Genomic DNA, 15,297 nt, shown 5'->3' with positions numbered 1-15,297 from the left:
ACTGCTCTTTACTCTTTTCTAATTAGATGTTGATATATTCCCATCCACAGTTTATGCACCCTGTTCCCCCAACAGACATTTTGCCTTTGAATCCCTTAACAGACGTAAGATTGCACATTAGTCTTTCATATGTGTGCATATGACCAAAAGGTGTTATACAGTGAAAGTTTATTTTATATATATATATATATATATATATATATATATATATATATATATATATATATATATATATATATTGAATATAATACATACATATATATCTCGGTATGAGTGGTGTAAAGAGAGTGGGAAAAACAGACTATTAGGTTAAATCTGATCATTCTTTCCCCCACTCCCTTGTTCTCTTTCTCTCCAGTTAATACTGCCTCTCTGCCAAGTGGACACACCTCGCCTAGATACAGCGCTCATACCCCTGCACCAACCAATCACATCACTTCCCAATGCTATTTCCAAAGCAAAAGACCCAATCAGCTGGTTGCAACCATGCATCAACAGTGCTAAATTACACAGAGAGAACAAACATGACTGGCATTTAACGAGAGAGACCAACATTAACCAACAATTACTTCTCCCTTCAAACTACCACTTTCTTGTTATGGTTTTCTATACAGGCAGATACTAAATCGATAAATGTAACATACATTCATAGGAGCAATTTGATTACCGACTTTGCAACAGTAAATGTGACTTGAAACGTTATTCGATTTATGCCACAACATTTTGCTCAGGGTGCATCTGAACGATTTTATGAGGAAGTAAAAAAGACCAAATCAGTAATATGAATTCTGTTGCAGAATTATGTTGTCATACATGTTGATGGTACTGATGATGGAAGAATTTTTCCAGCTTATGTTAACGGTTAATAATCAGTTAACCATTTGTAGTCTCATAACAAGAATACTGGCTATGTTAAAGGACTAATCATAAATCAATCATACATTCTCTTCAAGAAGATGGACCAGAACAGTGACTGGAACAGTGTTACTTGGAAGTGTTAAGAGTGAGAACAGAGAATCTGGGGTGTTGCTTGCATTTCTCACCTCTAAATTTAACACACCCAGCTGTACTGCTACTGAAGTCTGCACTGCAGTGCAAACAGAGAGAGCAACAGAGAACGAGAGCAAAAGAGAAGGGAGGGAGGAAATGAAAGGAAGCACAAGCATAAGAAGGTTGAGAGTGCTTTATCTTGAATACAAAATACAAATGGTGTTTAATGGATGCTGAACCCCTATAATAAATACTCATACCATACTAGCTAAATCGGACAAATGCACAGATAGTTTCATACCATTAAAAAACAGCAATATTCACATATTGAACCCACTGAAACCAGAAAGTTAAATATGTAATTTAAGTTAGCTGTAATTACAGCCCACATAGAATGAGGGACAATGACAACATAATCATCAAATACCACAGAAACCACTGACAGAGAAAACAATTTCTCTCAGATAAATGTGGGTGAGGCACACACCTGTATGGCAGTAGCATCTGGCATGCTAAGTCTGCGCACAAACTGCCCACTCTGACTGGTGAAGAATCGCTCAGCCCCTGAGCCCCAAGTTCCACTTACAGGTCGCCCCATGTTATAAAACATGAATGTGTCACTTCCTGAAGTGGCTGTTAGGCAGGTCTTGTAGCAGTATGTTTTGGTCAGAGATCCATTTCCCCGAACTTCAATATAGTGTGGCTCTACTTTAAGGTCCCTTCGTAGAGCCACAGCTTGCTGCTGTTGGTTTCCTCCTCCACCACCTCCACTACCTCCACCTGAGGCTCCGCCACTACCACCACCACTCCCACCACCATTTCCTCCACCCTCTTTGGGTGCCTTTTTTTTGGATCCCCCACAGCAGGGGGAACAGGAGCATGCATCTGGCTGAGTGCAGTAGGCATGGCAACGCACAATGGCGAGGACAAAAACAGTCACCAAAAAGACAAAAGTGGTGGCAGTGAGAGCAACAATGAGGTATAGTGTAACAGTGGAGAAATAAAGAGTTCCATGGGGCCTAATGATGCGTTTAGGATCAGATGCCACTTTTGGAGGGAGCTCCATGATAGCCACATTAATGGTTGCAGAGGCAGAGCGTGGCGGCTGTCCATGATCTTTCACATGTACAGTGAGGCTGAAAACTGTGGAGTTGTCCTCAAAAACACGACGTGTTGTTCGGATCTCACCTGTGTGCTCATGCATCTTGAACAGGTCAAGTTCAGGTGGGTGTTCGAGTTTGTAGAGTAACCAAGCATTCTGGCCTGCATCACCATCCCATGCCATCACACGAGTCACCAGCACACCTGCCTCGGCATTACGGAGGATAGTTTCAGCCATGTGAGAGATATTTGCTGCTGGGTGGACAAACCATGGTGTGTGGTCATTAGAATCCATGACATAAATGTAAACCGTTGCCACTCGACTTAGTGGCGGCACACCATTGTCCTGAGCTTTGACCTGGAAATGAAACTCCCTCAGCTTCTCAAAGTCAAAAGATCGCAAGGCATAGACCTCACCTGTGGCAGGTTTGACGGCCACATACGAGCCTACTGAGATCCCATGGTTGTTGTCGTTCAGAACTGTGTATGTGATACGTGCATTCTCGTTTGCATCAGGATCAGTGGCCTTTACCACACACAAAGGAGCACTTGGAGCGTTGTTCTCATTGACATACACAGTGTATGATGTCTGCTCAAAACGAGGCGGGTTGTCATTAACATCTGCCACATCTACACGAACAGTCATTGAAGAGGAGAGCGGTGGGGTTCCACCATCAACTGCTGTTATTGTGACATTGTATGATGATATTGTCTCTCTATCCAGGAAGGCAGCTGTGACTATGGTGTAGTGGTTCCGAAATGATTTTATTTTAAATGGGAGATCAGGAGGAATAATGTCTAGGTTAACATGTTTGTTTTGCCCAGAGTCACGGTCATTAACACTAATCAGGGCCACACCAGTGTCTGCTCGAGCATCCTCTCTCACTGGGCTGGATAGAGTAGAGAGTACAATCTCAGGTGGGTTATCATTCACATCCAGCACCTCCACAACTACTTTGCAGTGCACTGCTACTGCCCCATGACCCCTATCCATAGCTTGAATGTACATTTCATAACTGTTGGTCTCCTCATAGTCCACGTTACTTCTGACCCGAATCTCTCCAGTGTCTGAATCCATACTGTACATCTGACGAACTCTCTCAGGGGTGTATGAACTAAAGGAATAAAAGACCTCTCCGTTTGTGCCTTCATCTCGGTCTGTAGCATTCAGTTTAATCACCAGAGCACCAAGAGGGGAATTCTCCCGCATTTTTACTTTGTACACAGAGCTGTCGAACTTTGGCACGTTGTCATTAGTGTCCAAAACGCGCACGTTGATTTTCGCCGTGCCCGAGCGCGGGGGTGAGCCTCCGTCTGTAGCAGTGAGGAGGAGCTGATGAGATGGCACCATCTCTCTGTCAAAGGGTTTTTTCAGAATGAGCTCTATGTGCTTACCACTGGCAGGTGGTTTGTTTGATTCCAGCGCAAGGTGCTCGTTTGTCGAGAGGCGATAATGGCGAACGGAATTTGATGCATCATCCGGATCCTGTGCGCCTTCAATAGGAAACTTTGCGCCTGGCTGAGCCGCCTCTGAGATCTCAAGCTGGTACTCGTCTCTGGGGAAAAGGGGGGCATTGTCATTCGCGTCCACAATTTCGACCTCCACGTTGTGCGTCTCGGATGGGTTTTCTAAAACCACTTCGAGGCTAAGAAGGCAGCTGCCACTGAACTCACAGACGGTCTCGCGGTCGATCCTGTCACTGACAGAAAGCTTACCGGTTTTGTGCTCAATGTTAAAGTAGCGGCGCGCGTTATCCGAGTTTATTCTGATCCGGCGAACCGCGAGCTTTCCAAGATCCAATCCCAAATCTCGAACGATATCTCCGACGACAGCCCCGGACTCCAGTTCCTCCGAAATGCTGTAGCGTATTTGTGCATTTGTAAGGCAAATCAGTAAAAAAAAGAGGACGAAATAAAAACAAAGAAGTGCGCTATTATTTATGCTTCTGCATCGCCTCGCAACAGCCATCTCAAGCTAACACAGCATCTGCAGACGGTTTAAGAACGGGTTTCCGCCTTTCGAGCTTAGCGTGCGCTTGCTTCTTCCACGGCATCAAACATCAGGGAGAGCCGTCGGTTCTACCTCGACTATGTGCAGGACGACCAGAATCTCCTCTCTGCTTCCACGTTAAACGGACATTTTCCTGTTACGTCCATGGTCCTTTCTTTGTCCTCAACCTAGATATATTTTCCCCCAATATTCAGCGGTGATGGTTATTGTTTCTTCTCAGTTGGCCGCAGCCGCTCCCCTCTCTCTTTCTTTTTCTCTCCTCCTTTGCGCTCGCTGCACTCTACAGGCGGGGGAGGGGGAGCTGCACCCTCTCCATCAAACAGAGAGAAAAAAAAGCGACAAATCGCTTAAAGACAAAACGCGCGCCTTATATTTTCATTTACAGAATCTAGAAGAAAATCTATTTGCATCGGCGATTGTTAATATATTTGCATTTTATATTGCTTTCATAAATAATACCTCTCGCAAACATCGATTAATTCAATCACACGGAGAGTGCCGCCGCCCTTTTTCCATTGTGTGTCCTCTGTGTATGTGTAGGCTGAGACGCTTGGTTGTGTCTTACCTACTGTGATTTTATTATTGTTTTCCTAATAGAGTCTCTCTTACCCAATATTTCAAGAACAAGGTAAATAAATTATAATGAGAAAATCTCTCACAACAGTAATATTGTTCATTTTGTACGAGCCAACCACCACCAGCAAAAAAAAATAAATAAATAAAATCTCGGATTGCTTGTACAGTATTATCCCTGTCTGATTGCTCGAATAAGCAAATATATATGCTCACAGCATATCTGAAACCATGTTAATATCTAATTTAATCTCCTTCCTTATTTTAGCAATAAATAAGATCTGTGTCCTGTTTGCCCGGTTAGTATGTGCTGCAGTGGCTAAGTGTGCACATCCTGCTGCAAACCAGGTCACCAGCAAAATGCCCTCCATTTGCCTTCCTTGCCATTACAGACTACTAAGAGTCACCCATCTGCTCATATAATTTGGTGAAGAATGTATGCTTTACATCTCTGACAAAATACAACTTGAAAATGTTCTAGGGTCTGTTTTATCCTGGTCAGTTTTATCTGGAAAAACAAGTGGACAACAGGGACACATCCTGGTGTTTATTAAATGTTAAGTAATACTAAAAAGTGTAATTAAAATGAGTTACATTGTTACTGGAATCTTGAGTTAAATACTATATCAATACTAATAACTGAATGCACAGATAGCAAATTGAAAATGCAAATACTGCTTGATACTACTAGATAATTTTTTTTAAAGGTAATGAAGAGTATAATGTACAGTTAAAAATTAGCAAATTATAGGCTAAGATAAACATTTGTCTGAACAACTAAACAGCCAAGTATATTGGCTACGGTGCTGGCACAGTGCCTTGTAATGTCATAGGTCTTGGTAGTAAATTTTGTCTTCTGCCTATTAATGCAACAATTAAAGTTTAATAGACTGCTATCATAAGTGATAGTGTGAAGCTGCCTATCTCCCTTTCCCCCCCTCCCTCTCTCCCTCCCATCCCATCTATCTATCTATCTATCTATCTATCTATCTATCTATCTATCTATCTATCTATCTATCTATCTATCTATCTATCTATCTATCTGCCAAACCTAGCTTGCTGCAGTGATTCAAACAGTTGCAGTGATTCAAACAGAAAAATTATATTGCTTACTGTCTACACAGTATGGAGGTGGAACAGAGAACAAAAGTTCAACCTGGTCATTACCAAATGTAAAACAAGGCAGGGTTATGAGTACATCAGATGTTATTTCTATTGAAAAATGATAACAATAGTATGGCTTCTATGTGGATTGAACTGAATATAAATTAATGATAAAGAAATTGCATCCTGTCAAAGCCATATCTGACATGGAGCAGATTCTCCCAGGATGATGTGTCATTTGTTTACAACAATTTCAGCTGAAAAATAAAAAAAGACACACCGGTAATCACATCAGTTACACACATCACAGGATATTTGAGCACCCAGCTTTATAGTGTTGTTTCGTATTTGTCTCCACTTGAGTACACAACAGACACACAGACACTTGGAGAACACAAATTATTCTTGCCCCTAATTAGAATTAAGCATAAGATATATTTAAAATGTTATTATTGTTCCAAATTACTCTTTACTAACATGAATGTATTGGATCTGAAACAAACCTGATAAAATTACATACACGATACTCGATTTACTGCAGAAAAAAGGAAATGTAGATGTTACACATGCGCCTTACACTAGCAAAAATATATAAATAACGAAAAAGATGGCAGCAAGTACTCTTGTAAAGATGAAAAGATGAGATTTTACAAGAAACTATATATTCTATACTTATGTGATATACACTTAAACATAAAATATTTTAATGATTTAATCATTCTTGATTTAATAAATAGCTTTGCCTTGAATATATATACACAAGGAACCAATTTTAACATTAATAATGTAATGTAATGAAATAATGTAATAACACTGTAACATTGCAACATTAAAACTTATTATCAAATTTTCAAAATAATATTGAGATATTATTACATAGTATGGTAATCAGTTTATGCACTTTCTTACTAACTTTGATTAATTTAAGATGTACTGTCGCCTGACTATGTGCATCATGATTTACAAATGACATGTTTTTTAAACAGCTTTGTCATCTTGACCTACATTTTAATTTGGTAATATGCTAACTCTCTATTAAACAAATAGATGTTCTCCAAATGTTACAGTTCATGGATAAATCTGTCAGCAAATATTTGTAACTTGAATCATTGTTAATTATACGTTGACTATATACTGTACATCATATTTAAGCAAATTATTATTGGGATTTTTTAAATCTCAAATTAAATTTTACTTAGCCAGAAATATCCTTTGCAAACAAGCCAAAATGATCCAGACACATATTAAATCGACTCTATATGAATGCTATCTACATTTAAAGGTTTGATATAATGTTAAACTAATTGTGTACATGAAGTAAACCATGCATTTTTATGTTGAGCTGTTACAAAAAAAATCTATCTATAATCAATTTTTACTATTTCAGAGACCTCATCAGTGTAACATCGTTCCACATTTTGGCATTTTTTACTCCAGTTTTGGACAATCAATAAATGATGATTTTTTTTTCTTCCTTTTTTATTAACCTAAATGTTATTTGTGTAATTTCTTTGTAAAAGGGTTGATGCCTTTTGTTTTATCTCTCTTTTTTGACTTTTAGATATGTGAGTCTTGGGCGTGACATTATTCCAACATTTTTTATTCCAGTGTGGGACAATCACGCAAACACAGTGTTTCAGGTCCAGATCAGGGAAAAGTGCATAAACCGATTACCATACCATGCAATAATATCATAATATTACTTTGAAAATGTGGAACTAAATATTAATGTTGCAATGTTCCAGTTTTATTACATTATTCTATTACATTATTAATGTTGAAATTGGTTCATTGTTGATCCCAGTTACTTGTTGGCACACAGATTATAAACAGTTGCTTTAATTTAAGTACTGCATCATGTCCTGCTGCTTGCTTTAATAAACTCAGGAAGCAATTAATGTTTAAAAATGTAACATGTTTTTGACCATTTATTTAACAGAATTAATGAAATGTAAGGTAGCTATATAAAGTAGGTAATTATGTTATAGGAAAATAATAAATTTTATGTAAGTATTACAAGCTTAAATCACAGTTCATCAATTTACATAACATTTATTTAATTAATACATGTTACATAAATAACGTTTATGTTGGATTTATGTGATTAAATTGGATGGAAAATTGACATGTAATTGCAATACATACATTTTGCATAAATTATTAAAATACATTACATCAATATTTAGTTATTCATGGTACTGAGCATTTTCTATTGAGAATGAAAATATATTCCTATGCTAATTAGAATCAGTCTCATTTGTTTTCACAGCTAGTTTTAACTCATTAATCTTCTGATTAAATTAATTATGTTAGTCTCCAATTAAAAATGTGCTTGTCAGCAATGGGATACACATTGTTTTTTCATGCTCTCTGGCAATGTGTATACTTGAGTAATTATTTATGTCTTAGAAATAAACAATAAAATGTAGTTAATTAACTTTATGCCATTCACTTTGTTTAATTTTGCAAGAAGATACAAGATTTTTTTTTTATCTTAAATTTGTTTAGGCCTCGCCATCACATTCAGTTAACATGAATGAATTAAATAAACGCTATGTAAACTGATGAACTGTGATTTAAGCTCCTGTGATTTAAGCTTAAGTAATACATAAAATTTCTTAAAAAAAAAAAAAAACTCTTTCCCAATAACTTATTATAACTAATTTTATATAACTTCCTTACATTTCCTTAATTCTATGAAATAAATGGTACAAAAAAAAAAAATGCAGTACTTAAATTAAAGCAATTGTTTAAAACCTGTGTGGCAAAAAGAAATGGGATTAACAAGGAACTAAATCTCACATTAAACATAATGTAACAAAACTGTAAAATTTTTACATTAAACGTTATTTTCACATTTTCTTCTTATCTGGAACTTGAAACACTGCATTTGAGTGATTGTTTAAATCTGGAGTCAGAAATGTTGGAATCATGTCACTCCCAAAACTTACATACATCTACATACATGTATCAATAAGTCAAACTAAGAGACATCAACCATTTTACAAAGAAATTACACAAGAAAGAACACAAGAAAAAAACATTCCGTAATTTAGTGATTGTCTTAAACCCGAGTCAAAAATGCAAAAATGTGTAATGAGGTAACACCGATGAGATCTCAATTAAATAGTAAATAATACAAATAGATTATAGTTTTATTGTATAATAAAGTTAAAACTCAGCATGCAAATGTATGTTTAACTTAATGTACACAATATGTTTTAACATGAAATCAAACTATTAAATGTAGATACTTTCATATACAGTTGAGTGTGTTTGTGCAACGTTTTGCCATATTTGCTAACAGACTTGTTTTAATGAGAAATCCTATGAATGTTTACATTTAGAGAATCTTTGAGAGTTAACATATTACCAAAGAAAAATGTAGAGATGACAAAGCTGTTTACAAAAACAAAAATGTAATCTGTAATACATGATGCACATAGTCAGTCGACAGTGCATCTTAAAATAATCAAATTTACTCAAATTTATTTATTTTATATAAAGTGGGACATAGTTAATTCGCCTATAACCAAGTAAATCATAAAAATAATTAATGTTTAAGTGTAAATCATTTATAAATATAGAAAATATCCACATCTTTTCAACCAAATCTTTCTTGTCGCTGAGTCAATATTGCAGGAAGAATTCCTCTGATTTGCCACCAGAAGAGAGTTTTTTCCCGGCGACTGTAAGGTGCATACGCAAACATCTACATTTACGCCTTACAGCAGCAAATCAAATATAGTGTAAGTAATTTGATCAGGTTGGTTTCAGATCCATGTTATGAAAGAGTAATTTGGAACAATCATAGTATTTTATAGCAAATATATCTTATTTGAATTGTTTGCTTAATTTCTATTAGTGGCAAGAATAAACATTTTTGAGTGTAAGGTGTAGGAGGTGAATAATTTAATAATGGGTTGCTATTATATAATGTACATCTTTACAAAGCTTTATAAAAAACACATGTAATTGCTAAGCATAACCTGCCAGTTCATTTACAAAAGATACCCTCAGTACACACATCCATTTAGACCAGAACGAAGCTGCAATGTTTACTAGAAAAAAGGCTTAGGGAATTCTTTAGGGATCCAGTGGATTCAGGGAGTCATGTTTCTTGCTTTTTCATGAAAAACAAAATGACAGAGTACAGAGGAAATGAGAACACTTATATGTTTGGTAAACTGATGCCAGATTATTGTATGGCTAGAGTTCTGTGTGATGTATTAGGTGTAGCAACTTGGCATGAACAACTGACTGTCATCATTCATAATACATACCATTAAAAAAAATAACACAGATTAAAGAGATTACCATAATCGGTTCTCTTTAAAATGTCATTCATTAGGGTGAAGATCCGTGAGGTAGCTTACATTATAAGTCTTTTTTTTTTTCTGTCTACTAGACTGTAATTGACTTAACTTTGTTTCCTTTTATCATATTACTACTAACTATGAGAGATAATCTCACAGCATTCAGAACTATCATCCAGGTACTGAGAACAATGACATGAGTACAAATCTACTACCACAGACAATGCAAGGATTGCTAAATGCAGCCAAACAAGGACAGAAATAAAACTATCCTTCTGTTCTTTCATAAATTTTATTCACTAATTTCCTTGGTTATTGTAATACCAAACAGTGCCCACAGAGGGCTGACCATCATGCTATTCTCCTTCTTGCTCTCACTGTCTCTCTGTCTCCCCCCCCCTTTCTCTCTCTCTCTCTCTCTCTCTCTCTCTCTCTCTCTCTCTCTCTATATATATATATATATATATATATATATATATATATATATATATATATATATATATATATATATATATATATATATATATATATATATGTACACACACACACACACACACACACACACACACACACACACACACACACACACACACACACACACACGCATACATACATACATACATACATACATACATACATACATACATACAGACATTTAACACAAAATTGCATAAGTACTAGGGGAAGACACATAAGACATAGCAGTCGACTGGTTTTACCTTCTGCAACATCAGTAGCATCAGCAGCACTTCTCATATCTGATAAAGGACTGACAGGAAAACATTTAAAGTAAGCCCTCTGTGGGTACAGCCTGGTACTACACTGAAAAGAGTAGCGTGAAAGAATGTATGACAGGAAAAGCGTTACAGTCAGACAGGAGCAGAACAGAAAGGGGTGTAAAAGGGTGTAGGAAACACTCATTATACATGCTCCACAGGCAGATTCTGCTGACTATTTGTTTGCATATTTTAGATTTTCACCCTGTTTTAATAGTTAGTGTAAGAGGTGAATTCTCTTTTCTTTTTCACATTTATCAGCCTAGAGAGATCAAACTAGTCTGAGCAAAAATGTAAAGATTTAAGATTTGTATATAAAAATGTTCTAAAAGTTCTTAAATGTCATTACAATAATGCTCAAAAATAAATAAATAAATAAAAAGAACAGAAAAGTCCTCCTCACAAATGTTATATTACTTTATAACTTATAGCATAACCTATTATCCTCAAACCCATAATGTAATTTAAAAGCAAATCTATGTACAGTACATCTCGGGGATTCTTTATAAACATAGCTGGGAGTATACCTCAACACAGGTGGATTATGCGAAACGCTCAAGAGAGACTATTTGCAGCTCAGAACTCAAATCTGGACCCATGAGCTTACTGGCACCTAATACCTTTTGTACTTCTGTGATAATATGACAAAGATCAGATATTTTTACTTTTGGTTTTTATTTATAGCAAGCAGGGGGACGGCTGATTTCTAATTCAGTTGATTTATTGATTTGTTCGAAATGCACAAAATAAACAGCATCAGAAAATAATAATAGGTCTGTAAAGCACCCAAAGGTGTAAAATAAAAAACAGGACTAAATAAGCATTAACTTTAAATGCTGGACCCTAAATGATGTATTTAGAGACACAAAAGGTAATCAGGAAAATCAGGGATCCAACATTGTTCTTAAACATGCAATGCTTGACCCAGGTTTTGGTGTAAATGCCTGTATTTCTATGTCAGTGCCACAAAATCAAAAATCATTTCTCCCTTTCTACTAGTTCTCTATTATAATCTTTCTCTATGTGCTCAGCCATGCTTGTCCCTGAATAGCTTCTGATTGTTCTTATTATGTCTTATTTTTCTCGAAACAACTTGGTGGCTATATTTCATTTCACTATTTTGTCTCCTTGCCCATCTCTCCCTCCCTTCTCTCCCTTCTTTCCTTCCTCCCATCTCCTCACTCTCCCTATCCCTCCCCCTTCTCTTTGCCTATCTTTCTTTCTTTCTTTCTTTCTCTTTATGTCTCTCTCTCTCTCTCTCTCTCTCTCTCTCTCTCTCTCTCTCTGAATGGGTGTGGGCAAAATGCGGCACAATTTGCTTGAACAAAACAGAGTTTCCATGACAACCTCAAGGTGACAGAATAGGAGGTATATACAAACATTTAATCCTGAAGAAATTCAGCAGGTCAAAGCATATTTGACAATTTTAATTGGTGTGTAAAGAATGTGTACATTTCTAATTTAGTCTGGAATTTGGTCAGTAGTAGGTTGTTCTTGTTAATAATCTATTTATAATCTATAGAACATGACACCCAACTGCAGGTTAGATGAAGCCTGAGGTTACCTTTGGCATACTTACTTGATTTGTGTGCATAGTATGCAATCAGTAATGTAGCACTCCCAATGCACAAACACAAAACAGCTAAAATGCACTGTTATAAACAACAACATGTAACGTTGTGTCTATTTAATTCCATGTAGAAGCATAATAGAATAAGTGAAATAATACATTATATGTGGCTTGTTGGTTTGGGATAGAAGGCAATGTAAAGGTGTGGCTGAAAATGATGATGTCAGAGCTATGAGCTCAGCTTGCTTGCAGAGAACCCCTGCTGTTGCAGAGCCATAAGGAAAATTACCAGCCCTTCCCCCAACTCTCCCTCTCTCTATCTACTTTACTCCATCTCTCACCCCATCTCATTCTTATATTCCTGCAGGTATTGCTCTATTCTGTCTTTCGACATTGTTGCTCAACCTTTCTCCATATTTTTCTTCAACTGCACCCCACCCCCACACAAACATGTACATACAACAAAGCATCACCTGTCCTTTCCAGCTATATGCGGTTCTTTACCAAACTGTTATCAAAAGCTAAAGGCACTCAATTGTATAGGATGTCTTTAAATGCGCTATAATAAAAACACACACAACACAAACTTGTTCCAATATGGAAATGCCCCTGTGCACAAAGTGAGCTCTATGAAGAAATGGTTTACATGCTTTGGAGAGGAAGATCTTGAGTGGCCTGCTATAAAACTCTGATCTCATCCCTACTAAATAAACACTGACTGCACCCCAGGCCTCCTCACTTACAGCAGTGCCTGCCTTTCATAATACCCTTGTGGCTGATGAACACAAATTTCCATATGAATACTTCAAAATATGATATATGTCAGATCTGTGGACACCTCCAAGTGTTACCCAAGGCTTTACTGAAACACACAGTAAGCAGTGAAAACAAGTATGATTTGAGCTGTGCAGCAGTGATTTATAAGTACACATACCCTAAGGTGTGTACAATGCATAGGGGGCAATAGACTAGGAATGTCATGTACATTTAATTGTTTACAAAAGTATGAAAATAATTCCATAAAATCACTGTACACATGTCCAACCATTATCTGTGGGTCTTTCTCTAAAATGGTCTGGTTCACTGATATAGTAAAATCTTTTTAGTATGATCTGACAAACGATCAGGATCCTGTGTGTGTGTGTGTGTGTGTGTGTGTGTGTGTGTGTGTGTGTGTGTGTGTGTGTGTGTGTGTGTGTGCGCGTGTTCATTCAGTGTGACCAAACATCCGCTAAAACACTTATAGCATACAATAATATTGCACCTTTATCAGGGGAGCAAATTAATAAAGAAAATAAATTGGGAAGGGAACTAACAAAGCGAGCTAAATAGACAAAATGAATGCAAAGACAACAGGAAGACATAGAATGACAGAGAATTAAAGGAATAAAATGCACAATAAATGGCCAAATGTTTTACACAGATTGGAAAATTATTAATCATAATTAACTAAAATAACTTTAGTGTGTCAAACTAAAACATATATAATACTGCTGAGATTTAGAGTGAGACCAAGTTCCATCAGGATGTGTGGTGATCATTAAATATATTTTACTATTATGGTGTTAAAAACACAATTAAGAGAAAGAGAACCCAAATAGCAAAGGAGACTACAGTTCTCAGGACCATGGACAGCAAACATCAGGCATTCTTAGCCAGGTGAAAAAGAAGTCTTAAATGTATTAAAAATGTACTTGCATTTCAGATAGTATATTTATAGCACAATTGTACTCCTAACATGCTTGCATTTTAATATATTTATATAAAGTATACTAAAAGTATTTTGGTAATAAATATATTATTAGATGCACTTTTTAGAAATATGCAAAAACATAGACTTTTTATGACATTTTAGTGCATTTACAGAAAACATACTTATTTTACTATTACTTTAAGTATGTTTTATGTTTACTTTGTGTAATAAAGTAGTCAAATTATTCATTCTTAAGTGGGTTTAAAGAATATGTCTCTTATTTATGAACCGTGTACTGCTTTTCAAAAGTAAGATATCTTGAAAAATATTTTTACATATTAATTCACTCACACATATATACCAACTTCTAATGTTATAAATATATTAAGCAATCATTTTCATCATCAAGTAATTATCTTCTAATCTAAATAATAAGTAGAGTAATGTAATGAGACTTTTATTCTAATATGTACTTAACTTATACTTGTGCATCCTTGGAAAGAATACTTAACACATTTTTTGTAGTAAAATTAAAATACATTTTCATTGAACTTTTACAAAACATAACAAATACACTTAAACTGTAATTTTTACTCTTAATGCAATATTTGTAGTGCATTAAAACTACAATAGAGTCAGTGTGAACAATCTACTTAAAATATGTAAATATACCAGTGATTATAATCAATGATATAAAAGATCAGCTACACTTATTACACACACAAAAAAATAATCTTAAGACATAACTGGTACAATCTTCATTTATACCAGCTAAGCATATTTTAGAAACATCAAAAATGTAGGGCGCTTAAATGATAATAAATGTACTTAAAGTTGTTCTATTTGAAATCAATTAAGTTTATAAAAATATATTGCAAGTAGATACAATTGATCTTAAACAAAACTACTATATATAAGCCAAGGAAACTACAACTGAAGAGAAAAATGGGGAATTGATATGTGAAGTATTTAGTAATTATAATAAAACATGAGCCAAAAAATGTACACTTCACAAAAACTATAGTACTTGTAAGAGTATTTTGAATGAAAGTAAAAAAATATACAACATGAAAAAAAATCTTCAAATAATTATTTTTAAACAAAGATCTTACCTTCCTTTTATTAAGAAGTGTTTGGGTTCGGCTAAACATGTCTTAATTATT

At 35.6% G+C, this 15,297-nt stretch overlaps 1 protein-coding gene across 6 annotated transcripts in view; it reads right to left on the bottom strand.

Annotated features, from left to right (window-relative positions):
- LOC310728999 (protocadherin alpha-C2-like) overlaps positions 1-15,297 on the bottom strand; it is a 60,206-nt gene that overhangs the window by 13,392 nt on the left and 31,517 nt on the right. The window contains exon 1 of one of the 6 annotated variants that reach the window (XM_083546914.1): positions 1,478-6,362. The exons of the other annotated variants lie outside the window; for them this stretch is intronic. Coding sequence (XP_083403040.1) covers positions 1,478-4,060 — 2,583 coding nt within the window. The 5' untranslated portion in view covers positions 4,061-6,362. Of the gene's footprint in view, positions 1-1,477; positions 6,363-15,297 lie in introns of those variants that run through there. 6 annotated transcript variants of the gene reach the window in all.

Source organism: Silurus aristotelis, assembly GCF_946808225.1.
Source record: "Silurus aristotelis genome assembly, chromosome: 7".
Classification (NCBI taxonomy): Eukaryota; Metazoa; Chordata; class Actinopteri; order Siluriformes; family Siluridae; genus Silurus; species Silurus aristotelis.
Note: the sequence above shows the minus strand (reverse complement) of the source record. Positions and strands in the feature narration are given on the sequence as shown.